At 40.0% G+C, this 25145-nt stretch overlaps 1 protein-coding gene across 1 annotated transcript; it reads right to left on the bottom strand.

Annotated features, from left to right (window-relative positions):
• Positions 1 to 4747: 4747 nt before the first annotated feature.
• Positions 4748 to 24925, bottom strand: GEMIN8 (gem nuclear organelle associated protein 8). Its single transcript, XM_009977598.2, is given in 4 exon segments — positions 4748 to 5000; positions 21739 to 21775; positions 21777 to 22166; positions 24908 to 24925. Coding segments are annotated over 4 exon segments (681 nt in total). The 5' UTR covers positions 24911 to 24925; the 3' UTR covers positions 4748 to 4749.
• Positions 24926 to 25145: the final 220 nt, after the last annotated feature.

Genomic DNA, 25145 nt, shown 5'->3' with positions numbered 1-25145 from the left:
CCCAAGACAGTAGTGTAACTCAATTTTTAACAGCCCTTGAGAGATTTTTGAGATTTTTTTGCCTCACATCTTTATTGAACTCAGATTTTGGTAAACTGTTGCTTTTATTTAAAACAAAGTCTAAAAATTAAGGACCACCTGAACTCTATTTGGAAAAAAAATCCCTACCGATCCTTTTCACTTTTCTCATTGCTTCCTCCCCACAGGGGTATTTCTTTGGGATGGCTGTAAACAACAGTCAGGAGTATAGCAGTTTTGTGTATTTTGGCTTTTCAAAAGGCTTTGTAGGCAAAAGATCTCAGTGTAGTTCAGGAAACCAGTAGTGGTATTGGCATCATTTGGCTGAAAAGTATTTTCTTTTCAAAAACTACGTATGTTCTCACTTACTCGGTTTGCTTGCTTTCTTAGAAGAAAACGATTCATCATTAAAGGGGAAAATATCCTTCTGTGACTGTGTAAGCAACAGAATCTACCCAGAGAGAATCTTGATTACACACTCAAAGCTCAAGATGAGCAAGTCTTTCTCCACTTTTGGTTACGCAAGACTTCTGCGCTGCTCCTGCCCTGCTGAAATTGTTGAACCTGATGCGTGTGTGCTCACCTACTTCAAACAATGGAATGAGTCCAAGCAATTCTTCCACTACAACAGCCAGGTCTCCAGGAAAATACCCAAATAGCAATGCCATGGTCTATCATTTACCCAGAGCTCCACTGCACATGGCTCTGCATACCAGCTCAGCAATTCCAGCTATGTAAGAACATACGAAAGGATGTGAGGCCTTGAACTTCATACTCCGCCCTTCAGGAGCAGCTGAGACTCCCTCACAGGATGCTATTCTACCTAGGAGAAAGCCTATGGGAATTTCTTTCCTTTGGACTATCCAGGCAGGACCACAGGAGACAACAGAGCAGGTTAGACAGGGTAGACAGTTGATGAATTACCACACAAACATGAAGGCAGAATTTTGTCACTGCATGAACGTATTATTTATCAAATAATACATTCCTCAGTAACTTATGCTTTTAAGAAACCAGAAGGGAAACAGGGTTCTGGATATTTCCTTTTGACAGACCGTATTTCACATTTCGGGCAATAGTCTTGGCTTCTCCGTAATTCTTTCAGCCAAAACATTCAGACCAGCATGCCAAAAACCATACTTAAAAATCCAAATTTAAGGAGCTGAATCAAAGTGTCTTGCTTTTCTCAATTTCTATTCAAAGAGTTGGACCTCTGTTAATAACACAATAGATGAAGATGCCAATATTTGAAATATATTGCATTATACAACTGAGAGGGAAGCTTTTGCAAAGAAAAAAAGACATGAGTGAACAAATCCATAGGGATTACATATGTATTTATCCTTCCCAAGATAATTTAGGTTGCTTTTTATTAAAGCTTCTAAGTACGAGATGTTTGCAACTAGCCATGACATAAGTCTGCCATCAAAAAGGACGAACACTTACCAATAAGGTTAATTCAAAGAAAAGTTATGCTCATCAAAATGGTTTAATCTCTTCTCAGTTTGCCTGTATACGCAGGCATACTAAACTGTCAGCTGCTTTATGGGGAAATAATTCTAAAAGGACGAGTGTTCTTGACAATATCACCAATGCATGACAGTAAGCGTTTTTTCTTTCAGTAGGAAACATAGAGGTCATTGCTTCATTTGCATGTTAAACTTATACTGTGCCAGAAAGGGTTTTTTTTTAATTTGTTTTAAGAATGCTTTCGGTAGAAAAGTAGAAAAGATCTATTACCATTTTTCTCCAATCTTCGAAGCGTCTTCAACGAATCACAAACTTTTCTTCTGAAGATGAGGCTAGTTTGCATATTTGCATGTAGCAGATGAGGAAACCGGTTTCTGAAATCAAGACTAATTGTATGACAACCTGTACTTGTGGTTTCAGGGTGTAATTCCTTCTACTGGAGCTGGGAAAAGCTCATGAGGAACACCACCACCAGCGAGTGAAGAATTCCCTTTGGGCAGGACTGTACAAGTGGCTGGCGTAACTGAAAGTGGCAGCGCGACATTCTGGACAAGGAAGAATCAAGTCCGCAGCATCACAGGCAAAACGTTGTTATTTGGCGGGGGGGAAGCCTCCATGGTCCCATGATTGAGGACTGCAGCATAACACGAACGTGCAAGAAAAGTGAATATTAAGACATTCTGACTAAACAGGTGTCTCTGAGTTGCAGTTGCATTGCTTCCATGATCACAGGTTTTTATGCGAGCTCTTTCTTAGAAACGTAAAATGACGCGGGAGACGGAGTAAAAGAGCTGCAACACAAAATCTCTAACTTCCACTGAACTATCATCAAAATGGGACACCTGGCCAACTACCAGCAATAGCCCATACCTTGAAATTCAGAAGCAGTAAAGAGATTATTTGGCAGCAACTCGAAGTCTGCAGTAGTGTATTCCTACCTTTCAGGCTTTAATACATAGCTCCTAGGGAACATTTCATCCAGTTGTCTCTACTTCCAACCTCATGAAGCATATTAAACCCTCTTAGAAATAGTTAAAAAAAGCAAGGGAAAGGAAACTTCTTCTATGTTTTATCTGAAGTAGGAAAGGAATTCAATGTTTGTCTTGTATGAGGTCTCTACAAATATTACTGGAGACCAGAATTTCTGCTTCTGCTAGCAGAACCAGCTGGATGCAAACAACCACAGCAAGAACTGGAAATTGGCTTGAAAAGTAATAAGAGCCCAGTCCTACCCATCCTTTCTTTCTTCTACACTGAACTGCACAGGGGAGATACCACCACCACATATGACCACCGGGTTTTTCCCCAGCCCGCCCATTTGTTTTGTACCATACCGTGCATGTGTGGAAAGTCCTGTCAACACTCTTTGTGCTTCTCAATGTGTTTAAACTGTCTTTTTTCTAAGTTCAACTTTCCTTAAACAATACAGCAGCTAAAAAGAAAGTTTTAGCATCTGAGAACTGGAGTGCTGAAGTATGGAAGTTTGTTTATAAAAAAAATAAAAAGAAATTACAAGGTGTTGTGAAGAGAATTTATTTAGTCAACAAAAGGAAACCTAAACAAAACACTGAATTCCTGACAAAACCCACCAAAACCAAGACTGAAGACAAATGCAGGACTGTTCATAACCCTTTTCCCTCTCCTGTCTCTCACAAGTTTTTCAGATTAATAACACCAGTAATAAGCCTTGGCAACAGGGGGCTTTTAGTTTCAGTGTTCAATTTAACTCCATCTCATCACATCTAAAGTGAAAGAGGTGGGACTGAAACGAAAATGCTGCTTTGAAAAAACATAGTAACTACTAGTAAAACCAAAGATATTCCAAACTGCACTGTGGACTTGCTTTGGTGCAGCTGGCTGCTGCAGAGGGTACAGCAACTGTTGGTGTGAATTACAAACTACACATGCTGCAGAGACACACCACACACTGCGGGCATGAACTGAAGTTAGAATTTTAATTGTGACCTTTCCCTATTGCCAGAAAGGCACATGGATGTTTGTCACAATTGAAACAGTGTAAGGTTCCTCTGCCCCGGCAGGGGAATGCTGCTTAATACAAACTACAGCCCTTCAGCACACAATGATACGTAGCAGAAAGTCCCTGGAAGCGTTCAGGGTACCATTTTCTAAGGAGTCACCAGTATTGAGGGGCCAATTCTGCCTCTCTTACACAGACCACTCTGTCTGGTCAGCTATTAGTAGGGCAAGCACAACTCACCAGAAGCAAAGAGTGACTGAAGTGGAGCCAAACAGCCTGTGCAGACAGATGAGCACACACAGAGGTACATCTAACTTGCCTGTGTTTAAGCTTTGTACATGTAATGTGCAGGTGGGCATTGGAAAGCTGCACCTGAAATAAACATAGCCCTCAGGGCTACATGGCTTCCACACCTCCATATATAGCACACAGACATACCCTGAGTTTACCAAACAAATAAGCCTTCTTTAAAGCTTCAAGCCAATTTGTTGCTTTTTATTAGAATGGCAAAAATCTCTGTAGGCACTGGCCCCAGGAGTGCTCTGTCCTCTTAAGATCCTTTTCAGCTAAACAGATCTCTAACAGGCAGGGCCACATCAGGCTTTTCTCCCACTCCTGCCACCCCTTTCATTAAAACATTTTTTCTATATAATTTTGCTTTAGAGTCAAACTCCTGCCAGACAGTATCAGTCTGGAAGAAAAACTTCCTGCTTTATTATAAACCTTTGAAAAAGAATTCAAATGGCTGGGCTACAGCAATTTGATATGTTGTATCTTGGCCAGTGGGGTCCCCATTCTCAATTCAAGATTAGCAGACATAACACTTGAAGCTGTGCTGTGTTAAACAGGATCCAAATGCTACTATGTTAAAGACGACTGAAAAACGGGACTACTCAATTTCCTAAATGGGAAGAGCAGACAGTTCATAGTCTTTTTTACATGGCTTTAAATCTTCCCAGTTCACTGAGTACAGACGTTGTTCACGTTTCTTGCAAGCAATACGGCAGGCGGGTGTCGGATAAGTGAAACTATGAGTTTAGACAAGTTTGGCATTACTGTCTCTCCTATTGCTACTTGACAACTGTACATAGGTAGAACGGGCTGTGACCACCACTGACAGACAGCGTAAAAGGAACACGGGGCAAAGAAACATGCTGCCCTTGACAGCCTCTGCCCCAAAGCCCAACCAAAATCGAATTTCCAGTTTGTTCTTTCGGCAGCGCAACCTGACTGAGGCACCTGTCCCTACAGCTCTGTGTCAGGTCAGAGCACAGTCCAGGTACTCACAGCTTAAGGGGAATAATGGGCCAGTATTTGGGCTGCTTTTTGTCACAGTTTCTATCAAAAATAAGCTGCATGGCAGCTTCCATTGCCTGGATTTTGGCAGCTTCAGCACCATACAGTTTCTTCATTTCTACCATTCGCCTCTCCCCAGGTCTTTCTGCAGGTGGCTCCACGGAACGCTCTGTCCTTTTGTGAAGGTCTTGATCAGCCTCCACATACTGGTGCTCAGCTTCCAGCTGCTGCTGCCTCCCTAGACAAATAAAGGACAAGAGAAGTAAATTACTGAGCTATCAAACAATCACATTTTAGTTTAGCTTTTTAAATATTACATATTCAAATTTGTGCTGGGTCTAGAAGGACAAGATCCCCACGTTCTAGGGTGCAGCCAACTTCTGCCACTCACAGAACAAATCGCATGTTACTTGTCCTGCTATGCTCATTATGTATAACGACAAATTCCTACTAAATAGCATGATTGAGCCAGGCTGGAAGGAATGGAGAGAAAGGAAGGAGATCCTGGAATTGAATCCTAAAACTGCAGAAAACCTCTGTATTAGTAACAACAAGTTAAAATCAGCATTGCTTCATTTCTCCCCAACATACACATGCTCTGAAAAGAAAAAACAAACAAACAAAAAAACCCATGACCCCTACACACAAAAAGACGAGTCAAAAGAGTTGGTTTCCAAAGTAATGACTTAGCAGCTGAGTTAAGGAAACAACGCACAGGACAATTCAAATTTAGCTGAGCCATAGCCAAGAGAAAATGTTATCAGTTACTACTCTATGAAAATGAACAAATGGGTCTGTCATGTGTCTGCCATTAAGTGCATCCAATGAAACACAGCTGTAAGTGTTGTGTTTAGGTAAATTAGACAAACCTCATCCATTTCTCAAGATCTGCAAAGTTCAAAACTGACAGCTTTACTGCTGTTGCTTTGAAGACAAACCAAAACAGCATGCAACATAAATCCCTGCACCATGTCTTTTAAAAGGATTTAAAATGGTTCAGAGAGGTCAAACGTTTGGACCAATCTGTCACCAAAAATCCTCTGAAGTAAGCCCAATCGGGAAGCAAGAACTTGATTTTGCATCCCCAAACATGCCTCCACATCCTGGGTGCTGCTCTGATGGAACAAACAATGCTTTACGCAGTTAAAACAACAAAGTGCTATACAATACTCCCCTCTGATGGGGACATTTCTACAAGATGAAGAAAATCACCTCGCAGTGGAAATCCTTCACCTACCAAAACCAAACAACGGTTCTCAAAACTGCATCACAAAAACAGTTGACTACTAATGACATAATTTTTTTTTTTTTTTCTAAACATCAAAAGGGACAGAGTGTCCACAGGTCAGGATGCATGAGTCACATACAGGACATGGTTCCCAGTGTTCGGTGCCATGTACCTCTTCCGTCCTTCCCCTAAGACAGAGATTTAGCTTCCACAAAACACATGACATCTGCAAACCCTCACCCAAAGTTAAGTATCCTGACATATCTGTGTCAAACATCTGCAGTTTATTTTTACATTGGAAAGTACTGTACAGAGCAGCCAACTGAGTGTCTGTCAGCCTTATGAAATGAATTATCCTCTGTACCTCATTCATAGAAAATAGGCATTTTAAACAGTATAATCAGAAACTTCAATTCTGGCATCTGTTTGTCTGACAGAGACACAGAAAGCTTCTGTCCTGTCATTTCAAACACCATTCACAGTTTTGCGTTGGTAGTCGAAGGGCAGGAGTGCTTGAGGGATTATTAGGAATGTATTCCAGAGAGAGGTTTCACTTTGTGATTTTGCTTTAAGGGCACACCCCTGAAGTGGGCTGCACTGCCAAAATTCATGAGGAAACATACATTAGAGTCCATATGTATTTTTGGAAGAGTCAGATTTACTTGGTGTCGGGCCACTTTAACCAGAAGGTCTGAATTAAAAGAACTAACGTTGCCTACAGAGAGCTCAGCGCTATGAGGACAGGCTAAGGTGCTCAGGCCGTGACTACACGGGTCACTAGCATCCCATTGAAACAAACTTCCTGGGATGCCAGACCGCCCACAACTAGGTGACATGCTTTTAAGCATGAACTTCACCCAAATTACAATGAATAGTGTCAGACAGAAAACAAAAATCTATGCTAGAAAAACAATGCTTCCCACTTGTAGGTTACACAGCAAAACTCTGGCACGGCAATGAATCGAACCCGTATTTGTTGACTCTCTTGGGCCACAAAGATAATTCCTTGTACTTCTGTATTGCCCATGGAAATTTTTTATTCATTACTTCCATAGCTGCATGCTAGAGACAGCTGTTTCCTCACTTGTTTGCTGTAGAACGCTCTCTGATAGCTCATTGCACGCAATAACACTTAAGAAAAATTAATTTCTCTGGAGATAGATAATGAATTCTTCTGTTTGGAAATTAAATGGGTCTCTAGCAGAAGCTTTATGATGGATGAGTGGATTACAGTTTCGTGTGCATCAATCTCCATTTTGTAGGACAGAGGAGTTCATAAACCTGCAGATCCTAATGTTAACAATCAAAATAATAATACCAATTCAAATTCCATTCTCAAAATTACCTAACGAACGTCTGGAGTATATGTTTTACTTTACACTAATCAGATGTACAGCCCTTAACTTTTTAACCTGACTTTTACTATTCCATAGCTACTGGTTAAAAATTTCCAGAGTGACAGCCTCAGACATGTAGATGAGCTTTACAGAGCCCAGGCAGAGGCTGGGGACAGAACTTCTACAGGGACCCATAGTTTTTTGTACCAAAGGCTGAATTTGAGCATAAAACATGGCAGCTGTTGCTGGTAATACCACTGTAGTTGTGTGGAATATCCTGCAGTTTCAAACCAGTTATTTGTGGAGAGGTACTACCATGACAAACTCCACTGTCAGAGACGGCACTATTTGCTGTCCTGAACAATCAAGGAAAGAGAAGCCGTGGAAATAAATGGGTATGTAAACTACTACATTTCCAAAAGCAGTATTTCCAGCCAAACACAGAGGTAAGAAATACGTGACAGCAGAGAAAATTTTGTCCTGTTGAGATGCACACTAAACTTTCTTTGGTGGGGCAGGGGCTGGAAAGTAGAACTGCTGTTATTTCCAGCAGTCTGCAGTCTTTCCATTACCTCAAAATTTATTTTAAAAACAACACAAAGCAATGCAATTTGAGATAAATGTGCAACTACCTCTTCATCAAAAAGATGACAACAAGCATCTGACAATGGAAAAAACAAACAAAATGATAAGCTGTCTATAGCCCTAAACCTATACAGGCAGAATTTCTCTGAAGCAAGCACCAAATAATTCATCCACGAATTAGGTAGCAAGGTTTACCAAAACACTAATTCTCAGCCTGCAGCAATGAAGTCCCCAGCTCATTCTCAAATTAGAATTTTACACCCAAAATTTGTAAGTCATTGCGCTGCCAAGTTATAAATGTGAAGCAAATAATTTTTTACACAACTCTAAGTAGTTTCTCCTTCCACTTCACACAGACTAAAATAAATGTGCTTTCTTCTACAGCATTCAGCTTCAACTACTGGCAAGCTTCCTCCAATCGTGGAATAGTATTTTGCAGATGTTCACAAGGCAGGCAGGCAGGCAGCTGCAGTGGTGGTTGGTTCCTGCACAGAGGAAAAGCATTGCTGACATTGTCCTAACTGGTCAGTTCCATTTCTTCCCAAAGATGCTCTTCCTCTCTTGAAGCTCTTTACAGAATTAATTTATTCCTACAAAGTCCAGTTCTGCTGGGAAGTCATCACTACCTGGCTAAAACCAGTTGAAACATCTTTTTTCTAAATACAGTAAACAGCCCTTTTTCTTCATGTTTCAGGAAAACTGAGATCTCTACCTAAGTCAGACTGCATCCTGGGACATCTTCAGTGATTTTCACCTTTTGAAAGTTTTAGGTTGCTGTTTTTTCCTCCCCCCTCCCCCCTCCCCTTCCCACCCCTTTTATGGATGATTTTTAATCCGTGGTATACTAGCTGAAAAGTGAACAAACATAGACAACTACCTCCATCCTCAGAGACTGCCAAAAGCAGGATAAACAGTAAATGGTGTCTTAGCTATTCACTGTATTTGGGGCTTCGTATGCACACAAACACCCTCTTACATACTTTCAGCAAAACTATGAACTAAGCCCTTCAAGATGTAAGCTATTTTCCCCATAGGCCCTTAAAAACTCAGATGTCTTGCTTCTTATTTTATAAAAAGGAGAACGTCATATACTTTCTGTAAGTTTGATGGACTTTGCTCTTCCTTCTTTGTAATATCCATCGGGAAGCTTAAGTAGTAATAAAAAAACCAAATTCCTCTCTGGAATTCATCCTTTTCTTATTAAAAGAAAAAAAAAAAAACAAGAAAAAAGAACAACCCCAAAACCAAAACCTAAATAAATTCCCTTATTTGGAGAAAAGTCTTCATGGAGAGACTTTCAACATTAAAAGGAGAGAAAAGTAGGGAAGGTAATTATCTATGTTGGATTTTTAATGATTTCAGACTGACCTATACCCCTGTTCACATATTTGTCTGCTTATTTCAAATGACAAATGATTTTCTGTTACTGCTGCATGTGCACTTTCTGAGCTTTCTCATCTTGTTTTAAATGCTACCTGAGCTGATCTGGAGCAGCCCACACCAACAGAGTTAAAAGCACTACCCGTTTCTACTGATTAAAAACTCCTAGTTCTCTCTTTGAATGCCACTTCCCACAAGCCTATCTGCTGTGTTAAATATTCTGCCCACACAGGCTTCTCAATGTAAAATGCCAGCTTCTTCATCTCCCTAGAAAAGCTAAGTACCTTTACCATAAACTGACATATGAGTTTTTCTGAAGTGATAGCATCAGACCATTTTATTGTGCCCGTACTTCCATGAACCAGGCACATAATGGGGTAAACCAAAATCTTTGCCTAAAGGAATTCCAACAAAATAAGGATTTAAATCTGAGGATTTGTAAACAGGATATTCAAGGAGTTTAATTTCTACAGAGCTCTGGATTTCCAGAGGGCCAACATCTCAAGCATTACTCTTTTGCAAGTGTAAAGCTTTCCAGGACAGGAGTTTCCATCAGTGGGAGCCTGTGAGATGCAAACAATTGTGACTTACCCCTACATCTGTAAATGTAAAATATTCCAGGTTGCCGAAAACAGCACAATCTCACTTGCTGGAGGGTTACTCTGGAACACTAAGCAACTTAGAAAAATTGTGGAAATGTACTGAAAGAAGAAAGTGATGATTTTATAGTGGAATGAACAGCCTCAATCTAGCTGTAAGTCGGCTTGGGGGAAAATAGACTTATGTTTAAACTTCTTAAATTTAGAAGCTTGTACTTGCAAAAAATGTAAGAAAAGGATTACAGATGACACGATGTAACTTCCCCTTTTCCATTTTTAACACAAGACTGATCTTCAAAGCAGTGGAGACAGCTAGGTTGTATCTTACTATGCCAGCAGTCTAACCTATGCAGAAAAATCAAATGCTGTAGCTGGCCTGAAAACACTAATTTAGAATAAAAGTGACTTTTTGTGGGAGTAATTGCCTGCAATGATAAACTCTCAGTCACCAGAGTCCCAACCACTATGAAAGAGAACTACCAAAAATGCTGAAGGTATTAAAACCCCAAGTATCTACACTCTCAAGTTTTCCATCTGCTAGTTGAGGAGGGAATGAGTTAAAAGAAATTGAATATTTCACCACATATATCTACAAGCAATGCAATATTCTCAAGAAAAAAAGAAAATGTTCTGTTACAGGCTTTGAAGTAAGAGCAGATGTGATTCCTTGGCAGGCTTGTGGCAGTCTGAAACCATGGTTCCACAGACATTTTTCTTTCCTCAGCTACAAAACCAGATTATGCAGTTTCTGCTCCCTTCCTTCTCCCTGAGCTGCATGCTCCAGCTCCCAGGCCCCTCAAGGATGCTGCTGCAATTGTCTAAGGGGTCACACAATGAATCCTACAAAAAAAAAAAAAAAAAAAATCATCCCATCAAGTTATATTTAATCCAAGTACAGTTCAGTGTCTTGGCCCCACACATGCTGAACTAAAGGGGCAGCACTGGAATGGCTAGGAACAAAAATGACTTAACCTGGCTTTGGCACTGAGACGTGTTCATCAAAGTACAGCCTGACTGAAAACCTATTGGTAAAAGCAGGAAACAATCTAAGGCAAGAAAGTGTGCTCCGTAAGAAAGACACAGTTGCAACAGGCTGACTAAGCAGGCAGCAAACAGATTTTGCAAATACGAAGTACTCAGTTTGGTATCTTCTCTTTCACTGTAATACAGATTTTCTACACGTTTTAAAGAGGATGGTTCTGTACAAACAGGGTAAAATTACTTACCAAGACAGCAAGTGGAGAGAAACTACCTTTGAAATCAAAACGAACAGAAAGCCAGGAAGTAAGGTTAGAACCAAGGTGTTCCACTTCCACGTTTGCTACTGGGTGATATGTATCACACTCAAATTAATTAACCACATGCCTTACTGTAATGAATCTGTAAAATGAATCTAATACTATCCTATCTGACAGAGAGTTTCAAAGAATTAATTATCTCACATTATTTTGAAATCTGCGGGTTAAGTAACTAGCAGAAAGTTACACCGTTAACCAAAGAATAAAGACGACGATTTCTGTTTTAGAAATACGATTAAAAATGAAGAAAGGCTGTCCTGAGGTCTCCAAAACAAACTGCCAAAGATCCTAGATGGAAACAATACAAGCCTTCACGTCCATGTTTATGCTAGTAGGAGGCTACACCGGTTACTGCCCAGCTAAACAACAAATCACCTTTCTTTTATTTTCTTCTGTCACCTTCCACAAAGAAACCCTTAAGAAGGGATATTTTTATCCCAACCAGAAAATGAACTGAAACAACCCAACCCCATAAACATGAAGCGATCAGCTAACCCAGTGGAACTTCAAGTGAAAGTCCACTCTAGAAACCTGAGTGCTGTAAAAGTAATTCACAATCAGGTACACGTGCATCTGGGACAGAAAACACACAGGCAACCCCAGCGCAACCCGGGGTCTGTATCACACCAGAGACACCGAGGCGTCCAGACAGAATCAAACAGTGATGAAGCTGCTGACCGGCCACTGCTCAGAAATTAGTACAGGATCAGGCACTGGCAGCTGCCTCTAGTAAGGATCAAGTCCACAGCAATAAGATTAAATACACACCAGCTGACTCTGCACTCCCATCCCCCAAAACAACTCCAATCTGTCGCTGATGGCAACAATGCTGACGCCAGACAAAGACCCCAGTGCTAGAGTAAACAGAAGGATTACTTAAATCTATATATAACTGTATCTGTATATACACATACATTTATGGCACAGTCAGAGGAGACGGAGCAAGGAAATGTTCAAATTTAAAAGTGCTTCTTTAAAAGCATAGCAGCACATTGAAGAAGCATGCGTTTCAAAATCGTTTTTTACATATGCCCTGAATAGAAATTAAGCACATGCACTTGGAAGAAAGCGTTCCATGATGTACAGAGCACTAGACAGCTAAATAAAACTGCAAGTTTGGTGCTTTCTGGCAAAAAAATAGGAATTAGCCTGTGTCAGTCTTCTAAATCAAGCTCGCACGTTTGAACTTTACATTGAAATTTCTTTCTTGACTTTAGTCACAGACTCCACTGCTGAATTCAGGTTTGGTTTATTGTATGACCAAACGACCAGCTGCAGATCATTTGCACATCGAAGGCAGATCCCCTCCACTTTTCACAGGTTGACAGAAAAGAGAGACAGAAGACAGTCACGTAAATTTGGTGTCATAGAAAAACCAGCACAGCCAAAATCATCGGCAGGCACTTACTTCCTGGACAGAAAAGCCCCTGACTACAATATTCCTCGATCATAACTGAACACTTGCTGATAAACCAGAGGGACAGAATAAGGCTCTCAGTTTAGACCAGGTATTTCAGATTTATGCAGCAACAAGAGACCATACCACCGTGATGAGAAGGTATGGTTTATTGTATGATATGAAAAAGCAACTCAGTAATATATGCATGGAAATGTGCTACTTTATAAAAACCATTTTAAAAACAAATTTTTTTGTGAGCAACCTTTCACCATGTCATTGATTTTCTGAAAGGAAGCATACTCAGCCTATGAACTGACCTTTCAGTTAACTGGCAGGTCCACAATTTAGTATTACTGCAGACATGCAGAATTAAATAACAATCTCTGATCCAGATAAATTAATTTCAGTACGTAAATACGCATTTTTTTCCACACTGTTAGTAAACTACAGTGTGCTGCCTGACTGATCATTTTGAAAGAGACATCTGGAAAGAGGGTCAAACTAAAGGAATCAGCAAAATACATCACAACTTGTGAAAGAAATGTCTGAGGGGTAGCTTTGGAAAATTAGTTTAGCTCTGACCTTCTGAGCTTCTCATTGCTCATTTCAGCATTTTAGTATATTAAATGAAACATACTTAAACACATGAGGGTGACTGCTATGCCTAGTATTCAAAACACAACAAACACCATTGGGAAAAACATGTCAGAGAAAACCTGCAGATGTCCATCTACCATGCCTTCCGCAAAAGGGAAATCTTTGACACTAGAAGTAACTCCAGAGTTGGTTGCTGGAGCAGCAGTCTGAGCACTGTCCCCTTTCAAAAAGGCTGCTGGCATCCTGCCCTGTAGAAAGTTAAGTTGTACTCCTTAGCAAGTATGAGCTCCATGTCTCCTCTCTGTCACTTCAATGGGGCAATTCACACACGAATGAAGTGTTTCACTGACTTGATGAAGAGAAGACTTTACACGAGGAGAGCCATCAGACTGAAAGTCCATCTAGCCTGACAGCCTGTTCACTACAGAGGTCAGCGACTAACGCCGAGGGAAGAACGCAAAAGCAGGGAACGCAAATAACTGCACATCACCAGCTTTATAAACCTACTGAGCATGCGATGAAATGAGTTTTGAAAAGATGCACACAGATGGCAGTCTCTGAACTCTCAGTTTCTGCCTCCATAGCACCCACATTTCCCTAATGACAATGGATGTGAATTCCATCTGGATGCTTCTGATAAAACTGAGGCACAGTGAGAGATGCTGAAAAGCAAACAATGCCTCTGAAGTCCTGGCATTAACAACAACCCATTAAAATTAGCAGGAGTAAATTATGAGAAGTAAGGCCAGGTTGGATGAGGCTTTGGGCAACCTGGTGTAGTGGAGGGTGTCCCTGCCCATGGCAGGGGGGTTGGAACTTGATGATCTTTGAGGTCCCTTCCAACTCTAACCATTCTATGATTCTATGTGTCTCCCAGGAAAGATGTACAAGAGGTTTGCTTTATGAACAAGAGACCTAAAATGCGTAATGCTTGAGATATTTTGCTGCCATGCTCTGTTGTAGATTCTGAGTAGGTCTGGTAGATAACGAGCACAGAAAGCCCACAACATCGTTACATCCATTCCCACCTTGGTCCTTGATAAGGCTTTTCACAATCACTCCAGTGCTGTACACCCTGAAACTTTAAATGTTCTTGCTACAACAACAGTTCCCCCAGGTAGACACAAAAAAGGTTGTGTTAGAAAATGCTTAATTCATAGCCCACAGTGTCACTGTCCACCAACAAGGTCGAGAGTATCACGCTAAAGGCAGATGAATTCAGATTTATCAGCACAGAACTGAGTCAGAGTTCTCTCCTAAGCAAAATAATTTAGAGATCCAGAAATGCTGCATGAGGTACCTAGATGGAACCAGTAATCAAGGAATTTTAGGGGAAATGGAAAAGCACATAAACTGTAAAGACATACTGCCCAAGACGAGCGATTAGCGCAGAGCAGCTTTTATGCCACTTTTCCCTAGAGCTGTGTCTGTCAGCATGGTCTCACCTGTTCTTTTCCACAGCAGCTGCAGCTGCTTCCACAGCCTCCCCTGCAGGGACAAAGAACGAAGAGAAGACTAGAGGAGCCACTGGGAGCAGCTGCAGATGCTAATGGCATAAGCAAGCAGGCAGACCTGCCTTCAAAAAAATAATTCTGAGAGTAAGTAGTGCCTGTGTCTTCCCACACCAAAGTGTTCCCATATGAAGCAATCTTCCGTAACAGCCTTCTGAAAGCTATTTTTGCTATAACAACAGAAGAGGGAGGGATTCATTGTTTCACATGTGGCCTCTCAGTTCCAAGGTCTGCCCGGTGGTTCTTTGCCAAAGCTCTGCAGAGCCCAGGTACGTCACAGCAACGCCCTCAAGCCTTGGAACCTGCACAGACACAAAACAGGCACTGACACTCTCTGCTTGTCTGACCTAAAACTGAATTACCCCATGCATTTTCTTTGTGAAATGAAAGTTCCAATAGTTAATCCATCACAGCTATGAAAGTGACCATGTATATGACAGCAAACTACTGACCTGTTTCCACAGGATCTTTCTGAGATCAGCAACTATCAAGAAACAGCTATCAAAAGCAGATCTAGCACACAGATGGTGAGGGACAGTGCAGCTGAGAGGAGCAATGATCTGTCTCTGTTCCGCACATCTTATCCTCATATTCTCAAGACAAGACCAGTCAGAAGGAGTTTTACCCCAGCACTCATTTACTAAGAGCAGCAACAATGGAAGATTACCAGACCTCTCTTTCTAAATCATTAATAACTTAGGGACAATAGCTCTCTGGGAGAAAGTGTGGTTTAAATTCTGTATTTGCTCAGCAAAGATGACGTCAACAGGATGCCTTTTGGTCACAGGGATGACATCTAAATTAACTGTTAAGCAAAAGGTCTGGAAGGAACAACTATTCTCAGATCATATTGTTCATCCTTTTACCGCTTGAGGCTTTTGCTTACTTCCTGTGGAGTACTCAAAATCCTTTACAAATATGAACAAATTGAGCCTCTCCACAAGCCACCTGAGATACACACTAGCTCCACTATAACAACAGGAACACATCAGAGAGGCAAATAAAGGATGACAATTTCAAACACAGGTTTCCCAAGTTTAGTACATATTTTCATATTGACAGCTATTGAGGCATTCTTCCTTTCCATCCAATAGAAGAGGAAATAGAGGTGTTTGACACCTTGGCATTCCTCTTAAAGCAATGTCTACACTGCGATTAGTGTAGAACCACATGAGCTTCTTTTCCCATGCTGCTAGCTATAAACCTGCTGTAACTCATATACCTGTGTACTCCACACCATGCTTATGAAGAACTGAGCCCAGTACAGCCACTGGCAGACAAAGAAGTGGCATTCCAGGCCCCGACTCCACCAAACTGTCCAGGCTGCACGCATGGGAGCTTGGTCCACAGCATCCTCAGATGTCACCTAGGAGCTGAAACCTGAGGCATCCCTTAGCAGCAAAACAACAAGCCTGGCCTGGCACTTGTAGAGGTGGCGAACGCTGGCAAAGTCTCAGCCTGAGGCACATAACAAATAAGAAAGACTTCATGTATAATTTCCAGTTCTATATATTAACCTTCACACAATTCTTCTGGGCGTACAGCAGATGATATCCATTTCTGACTGTATCTGGCCCAGTGATACAAAAAGTGCAGCTTCCTAAACAGCATCCTAAGCTTTCTAGTGTCTCTCTCCCATTAATTCCTGTAGCAGCAGGTACACCTGTACAGCATAATGTCCAGTTGTAGCAAAATGCGTTGGATTGACAGGAAAGACATAGGTCCACACAAAGCTATACATTCTTCTTAAGCTCAAATTCTGTCTCTAGTATGAGATCCAAGGACATTTTCTTGACTCTCACATATTCTAGGAATGGCTGTGTTCCCAAATTGATACTCTTAGTACAAAGATAACCTTGCCTCTTTTGAAACAGATATAAAACTGTATTCAACTGTTGCTCTCCAAATGCAATTCAGACCCTCTATTTTTGCAAGTACAGATTAGTTTTCAATATTAACACAGTGAAAACTGTCGTACTTTTCCTTGTTTCTCTAGCAAGGAGGCATTCTTTCAGCTGTTGGCTCCAGTGCCAAATAACACAGCCTCTACATCGGATACAATGTGTGCACTTGACAAGATTCTGCTGCTACACAATAAAAGGTTCAATCATCAAGAGCAGAGATGTGGTACAAAAGGAAAGCCTTTCACATTTCTCCTTCAGTTCACAAAAGAATGTGCTTCAAAAGCATCTCTCAAGGACCCACACATACTGCAGAGAACACTCTTATTTCACAGGCATTTCTCAGAAGCTTCAGCAATTCAATTTCTAAAGATAGTGTTAAAAGTTCACGTGACAGCAAGGCTGACAAAGCCAAGGAAGTTAAGCAGACATTTGTAAGGTCACCATCCACACTGCTTTGACAGTTAGGGTAGCAAAGAACAAACAAAAAAGATGCTGGTGACCAAGAGTAAGAATCTGAACTACAGTCCGATGGAGAAAAAGACAGACAAGGAACAGTGACAAGCGTTTACCAAAAGCGAAGGAAGGAAGGAAAACACAGTGGCAAAAAACTTGCATCGAAGTCTGTTTTCCAATGAAGCACCTAGGCCTTAAAACCAAAAGCTTCATGGATCTGCTACTATTCAAAACACGGAAAATTCCAGTACACCCTCTTCACGGAAGATGCAGTGGCAATCGTCATGTTTCAGAGAAAAAGAAACCCAAGGGAAAAAACCTACAAATTGCAGATCTGAAACAAACATCTTCATTCACTATTTCCTTTCAATTTTTTTAAAGGTTTTCTATCTGGCATGAAAATTTTAAGTTGAGACGACATTATTTTGGGAAAAGCTGGAGGGTATGTGTCAGCAACACAAACAGAGGCTTTAATGGAAAAAACTAGTCATAGCATTAACAATTGACAGACTATTATCCTCCAGTAATGAACTGATATGATGGTACTTTCCTTTGCTTTTCTTTGTTCTTAAATAAAGGACACAGTCTCATTGCCTGTTGACTACTACAGACAGAATGGATCTCAATGTACTCGCAATGCTGTACTCAATTACAGAAGTCATTTTCTCTTACATGTAAAGACGGAACAAAGGAAAACTGCATCAAGACAAACTACTCATTTCAAAGGCTAAATTTAAAAGTGTAATAAATATGTGCAATTAGCCTATTTACTGAATTGTTTGGCTTGTGAATCTTCCTTTCTTAGATTTTTTCCTTTTAATTCTTACAAATATAAAAAGGCAACTTACTGTATTCTGTCCTTCACATCGAGGATGCTTGGAGGATTCAGTACACTACCTAGGTCTGACAGGTATGGTAACCCAGAAAAACAACTCCATGCTTTTCAACAGCCAGAGGGAAGACCTTTCAGTGCAACTAAAAACATCCCCAAGAAGCACAGTGTATTAGGATCACCAGTTACATGAAGAACCAAAACAACAGATCAGCCTGACAACAAAACACCCTAAAAAATCTGAATCACTAGATAATTATGAATGCATATGAAGAAACAACCAAAGACAAAAGAAATTAAAACTGTCTGTGAGGGATTTTAACCAAATGCCCAGTGTATCTAGACTACAAGATAAGTTTGTAGTGCATTAACATGTCTAAGTTCACACAGCCTCAGCAAAATTCTGCTCACAATTACTTCAGGGCATTCCAGGAACACATAATGTGATTGCAACACATGACATGAATATAAAAACTAGTAAGAATTTGACATGAATTCAAAGACAAAAAAGGAGGCTGTTTTTAAAAAGAAGTTGTTTGTGAACAACTGTGTTACTGCTGAAGTGTTAAATCATGCAGCAAGGCTCAGGGTTTGCCAGTTTCAAAGGCTTTACTGTGCAAGTCAGCCAATCACTGCAAATACCCACTGTGAAAACAAACAAAAAAAATTGCTACAAAAGTTAGGAATCTGCTTGTTCTTCAAATTTGTGGTAGTTATTAAAAAATGAAATAAACCTTAAGTTTCTTCTGTCACTAGTCTGACAGGACTATTTTCTTGTCTTTGAAACTCTTCTCTTTGCAATTAGCATTAAGACTTGTATTTCACTGCCCAGACACAAAGGCCTCTCCCACCTACATCTCAAGCATATTGAAGTCTTAGTAGTTAAAGTTTGCAAGATCTTATCCTCTGATGTTTGTGATTGCATTTATCTCCATCAGACTCTAGATCAGGCATCAGAAGTGAAGAGTCTGACATCAGCTAGGATTCCTTTTAGTCCATTTGATTACCCTTGATGATAAGACACGGGTCATGTGTGGGAATCAGTCGTATTCTACTGGGTAAATCGAGACTTTCATCATGCATGTCCAAAATAGCTGTATTAAGGCTATGTAGTATTTCCTAATTTTGCAGGGCTTGAAAACCACCAGACTAATGAAAATCATCCCTCACAAAGATAAATCAGACCTCCACCCTCCATACTAGTATCCCCTTCTGTATGTGCCAAAATGCCCTTTCTATTTGTCCCATCGCTTTTATTTTCCCACGTGTCTCACAATTCACTAAGTTGCCAATAAACATATATCAGACTCTTGCATAGCACTCATCTTAAAAGAATAGCAAGCCAGGTGTCTGCTCCCAAGTGCTTATCAAGGTGCAAGGGTCAAAAGTTGTGAACTCCACCTGAAGCCCCTTATGTACGCCAGAGAAAGAAAACGTGAGGCACAGCCTTCCCCTTCACGTTCCCGAACAGCTGGCTTCAACTGATCATCAAGGTCACTACTGGTATTTCCCTTTGAAACACCCAAACATTCAGTTTAGAGAAAATGTAAAACTCTTACCTCAACATTACAAATGTTTCTGCCAGAGATGGATGCCTAAATTTCAGGCACTACTGAGCTTTAAAGTGCCCAACTTTCTTTACGATTCTGATTCTAGGGTGGGGGAGGATGGCCCAGGACATACAGTTTGAGATTAAAAGGAAAAGGAATCAGAGAGGAAACACTTAAGTAATCCTGGGTTTCTTTTGTGGATGTACTATCTCCAACTTACTGAGCATTGATGCAGAATGACAATCATTCTTCAGCACAGTATGAAAGATATAACATGATAGCGTCATTATGGATTGCAGCTTAATGAACCCCTAAATTTCATTTTGTTCAGAAACAGCATCCAGGAAAACTAACAATGATACCTCCTACAGTAGAGTGGTACTGCCTACTGCACGGTCTCTGCACCAGCTCATTTCCACACCATCAGGGAAACAATGATTTTCCCCTCCTCCTCCTGCTGCTGTTTCTTCTTTTGAAAAACTTCAACAGAATGAAAAATTTATTCTATTTTCCTTTTCATCCACCATGCAAGAAAAAATTATTTCTGAACAATATCATACTGCATTTTTAATTACTCACAAAATTAGCATTTAGATAGCACCATTCACCCAAGAGTTCTGTGGCACTTTTAAATTTCAATTAAATCAAGTACTTGTTTACTTTTTCATGCTTTGAAGAATCACTGACAATTAGTATTCTTATTCTTACTTTATAAGGGAAACTATTAAAGAAACTGAGGTATGCAGTAGTTAAAGACCAGATTCTGCTTAAGTTTGCACAAAGATCTGGAGTAGGGCTGCTGAAGTGAATGGAGTTACGCTTACCCAGAACTAGGCTAGTACATGGCACGCAGCAGAGACCTAATTATTCCAAAAGGCTCCAGGTACCACTGCGGTGGAAGGAACAAAAGTAAAATCTGTATTCTGAGTCAGAAACCTCTTCCCAATTCACTTGCTCGTCATAAAGAATCAAATTGTATTTTTAGCAAGAGCAGCCAGTGAAGGATCAGGAAGAGATTAAATAGCTATACCAAGGTCATATAGGATATTTGTGACAGAAAACATCTCTGAGCCCAGATTTCCCAATTTCCAGAATACCACTTTAATCACTCACACACTTTTAAACACCACTAACCATAAAGACAAAATAAATCCAAAGAAAATGAACTGCATTTCCAGAAGTAGCTGAGCATCTTAAAGCATCCTGTACCTCATCAAAGGAATGTTTCAACAGAGAACACCAAGCTGATTCTGCAAAAGCACGATGAGAAAGGGATGCATGTCAGGCATTACTACTGAGCTCCTTAGCTCACTTTCCTCTGCTAACTAGAGCAACTGTGTGTGCATTGTACTGATAGGAAGTGTGGAGTTCAGCTCAGGTGTTTCAGCTCACCAGATACCCTCTGATCAAAGAATAACATGATTTTTCTCTCTCCCTTCCAATCATTGCCTTTATTATGCATTTTTACAACATTTCGCTTTTGCAGAGAAAGCTCTATTAAACATTCATTCTGGGTATTTCCTATGGGAGTCATTTAGGAAAGTTATTTTCATCATGCTGCTTTCTTAAAACAGGTAATAAATTTGCTTGCAACATTTGTATATGCAGTAAAGTGTCAATAAAGTACAACATAATCTTTTATTTCTTTTAAGGATTTTACAGAAACAAAGATGACCAATACCCCTGTGGATTAAGACCTGAGAAAAATCTTAAGTCTTTGGCTTATATTCCCTGCTTAAGGACCTGGGTCTAGATCAAGATGCAAAACAAAGAGAAACTTCTGGTATAGTACAGAACGAAGAGTACTCTAGGGATGCAGGGGTAGAAGAAAAAAGTCATGGAATTTTACTGTTGGGTTAGCCAAAGAATAATAAACAAAATGTTTGTTATAAAATACATTGAAGTTTACTCTAGGGTTTAGTGATGTAGTAAAGCACTTCCTCTGGGTTCCCCTCTCAGCCATACAGCAGGTTAACTAGATTTAACCATAAAAATTCTGGAGTTTTTCCTTCAGCATTGAAGACAAATACTGACTTCTGGACAAGTGTGTTATTCTCGTCTTTGCAGTCATAATTTTCTCCCTCTCTTAACAAAAGAAAAACTTCACACATTTTCTGACATTTATTTCTAATGAATGGTACTTAAGTGTACCTACCAGTTTTGCCTGCTTCATTCTGTTTGGCTTGCTCACTTGCAGTGCCTATTTACGTGAATTGTTACAAAACCCATAAATGTTGATGCCATCCACCACTCAATGTTATGGCCACCAAACATCAGAAAACACAGAACAAGCATGGACTTACGCAGTTCTTCCCGGTGCCTCTCTGTTTGTGCAAAAAAACTGACGAAGCTCCTCTGTGATCTCCATGTTACTCAGGTCACATTCTATCTCCCCTTCAGACTCGGAGTCTTCCTCCATTTCGGAGTCCCTGTCAGCATCCTCCCTCTCTTGGTAGGCACCTGTGTACTGCTCAGCACCCTCATGGTAATGAGCTCTGCCACCTGGGCTATAGCTGGAAGAACAGTTGTGGGTGCGTGGGAGATCGTTCCCATCCCAGTCTGAGTAGCGGCTACTTGAAGGGGCTGGAGAAGGATGCCATGGTAGGTGATAAAAGGACTCCACGGCTTTCCTGTAGGCTTTCTGGTGTCTACGCATCCAGCGCATGGCTAAGTCATAGTGCTTCCAGTACCTTGCGTACACTTTCTGAGAATACCATGGCTCGGTGTCTTCCTGTGGCCAAAAAAAAGAGAGGGAAAGAACACCAAGAAAAAAAGAAAAAGGAAAAAAAAGAGAAAACAAACAGTAATTGAGGGGAAGAAACACTGTAAACGCAAGCACAAAGTCTGCCTTTAATCATTAGTCATCCTTTTCCTATGATAAACCATATAGAGCCGAAAGAGAAGGACAAGTACTAACACAATGCAAGTGCACTATACCTTATTACTCTGACAAGAGGTTGTTTTTGCATCAACACAACCACCAATGAAGAACTAGCAATGGCAAAGTCATAATGTCCAGAAGGAATTTTCAAAGCATTTGTGCTACTACAGTGGGAAACGGTTCTTTTTAGGAGATATGCTATGTGGACATGTTCCACATTTCCTTAGCCACTCACATGAGCTTTAAGAACTGAATCATTCCAAAGTGTATCTACTACAACCTACACCTGATTTCCAAATCCGCAGACAGAAAACACAAGAGATTAAAATTCCTCCATAATAAACAAAGGCATTCATTTTATCCAGTAACATATTTCCTCCATTTGCCTGCCAAAATAAGTTTCTCAGAAAAGGTCAAATGGCACTTCAGCCAAGTTCATATATCCATCATGGCCTCGATCAAAAACAAGATTGTATTCAGCCAAATGCAAGCTGCCAGCGAACTTCCCTTTTATACTCATCAGCAACCAACATATGAAAAGGGGTGATAAAAGTACATGGAAAAACAGGTCTATAGAATGAAACATACTGTAACACATCTTCTCCTGTCTTCCAGCTAATCTTAGTTTTCCTGAAAAAAACACAGTTTCACACTGGTTAGATTTCACTAGCAACTACAAAGCCCCACAGTCCCTCTAGCCTTAAGCGCCCTTCTTACAGGCCATTTCATCTCCCTCCTCATCCTACTCTCAAAAAGAAGGGATAACAGAGTATCTTAAAAGAAGGCCATAAAGTAAACTAGAGCCTAGAACAAGTAAAACAAATAGCAAACGCTTTTTTCTTTCCCCTTTTCTTAATTTCCATAGAAAATCTTTTATTTGGGCCAAACCGGAATGCCTGTGCTTTAAATTGGAAGAATTTTAATTAAGCCATGTTTTGGAAAACACTCAAAACTATGGTAAGATTAGCTGAGGTTTTCAGAGACAAATGTGACATTTACAGTTATTAGTTTTTTTTTAAAAAGAGGTATTCAAGACAAAAATCTCTCTTTAAGCATGTTTTCTTGATCTGCGCTGGCACCATTCCATAGCCTTAAAAGAATAATTCTCTGGGAAAAAACAAAAACCAAAACCAAAACAGAAAAAACAAACCTAAGAAATACTTTCCATATAATACTAACAATATCAGGAGAGATTAATTTCATTTGCTTAGATTTTTTTTCACCTTCTGGTTCTCAGACAATAATGCAAATGCTAGAGAGTTTGGATTAACAATTGTAACTCTCATATTTCCCTTCTTTCCACAACATTGAGCCATTATCCCATAAGAGATCTATAAATGCTCTCTCTTTTTAAGGTCATTGGTAAGTGCTCTCAGAAACAAAATACCTCTGGCTAACAGACACCTTAAAGAAAACCAACTACAACAAACCTGCATTCCTTAAGAATTTCTGATCAAAAATTGCACTCTATTTGTGAAGGGCTGTGGGACTCAGCTATGTGATTTCAAAGTCCAGACAGATTATCTTTCCCAAAAAGTAACAATTCATGGCATAGAAACTTCATTCTGATTCTCCTCTTGGTCTAACACTGCGCTGCTACAAGACCATGTATTTCAGAAGATTTATTCCTAAGATGAGTGAGTGCAAGAAAAGCATCTGCCTTCCATATGGAATTTCTTCATTCTTAATCATCCAACCACCTAAAAGATAGGATGACCAATGTTTTATTTACTGTTCTTGCTTTGCTTAAGAACATCACACCGACTCCTCATCCTTCAGCAGCTCGATCAGAATGTCCTGTTGTCAAATCCGATACATTCACGAGTTACTTTTAGAACATTTTGTCTATTTTTCCCACTACTTAAAAATCCAGTTTTGAAACACCATGAAGCTTGACAAAAGCAGGTATCTCCTAAGTTCTACGTATTTCCGAAGAAGACAACATACTCTTTTAAAGCTCAAAAAATTATCTCTGGTTCTTCTAAAATGTTTCTAAAAAGGGCCTTGATGACTTTACTGAAAGCCCTGGAATCCAGCTGGCTGATTTGTCTAGCTGACCAGCTCCAGTTGTTAATTTAAGGGAAAGGAAGACAAAAAGCCAGTTCATGTAGGCAGAACTGTGATGCTGGTGCCTGTCCAACTTCTTTTTGTGGCTTTTTTGTTGAAAGTGACCCTTGAAAACCCCTTTTACATTTGCATTTTAAAAATACATCTGTTGAAAAAGAAATTACAGAAATGTTTTACATTGGGGTGGAAAAAGGAATACTTTAAAGTCTAACTTAGTTCTATGTCTGTGCTTTTTCAGCTGCAGAATAAATGGAAATAAGATATTTCCTCAAGGAAACAAAAGCTATAAATCTAAGGCAAATGATCAGAGTCCTCTGCTATTTTCCTGTTATGTCTCTGGAGTCTTCCCAGGAGCAGACAAATCACTCACTGTTTTAATATGAATTCTATTTTCAAAGTAATTTAGCTACTTTCGCATCTAATTTTTACATGTCTGCATCGACAGTTCAATAAAAGTGTTTATGTGCATTTTGTATATAAAATGTGTCTAAATTATTGCATAGAAACCCATAAAGACTGCTTACCATCTCTTGTGGAGTTTGTTCTGGTGATCAAGGTGAACTAGAAAAGAAAACAGCAGCTTTTAATTCATAAAAATATGTGTATTAAGATAGTCACAAGCACTGAATATATTTTTGTTAAACTTGAGTACTACAGCCTACAGCTATTACATACCCCTTCTCTGTTGTGGCTAGCTGAAGTCTCTTACTTATAGTTTTTGGTTAGCATCAGTAAAAATCCCATTCCTTAAAATTCCCCGCT

Source organism: Tauraco erythrolophus, chromosome 1, assembly GCF_009769465.1.
Source record: "Tauraco erythrolophus isolate bTauEry1 chromosome 1, bTauEry1.pri, whole genome shotgun sequence".
In the NCBI taxonomy this organism is placed as follows: Eukaryota; Metazoa; Chordata; class Aves; order Musophagiformes; family Musophagidae; genus Tauraco; species Tauraco erythrolophus.
This window is presented reverse-complemented; position numbering and strand designations above follow the sequence as displayed.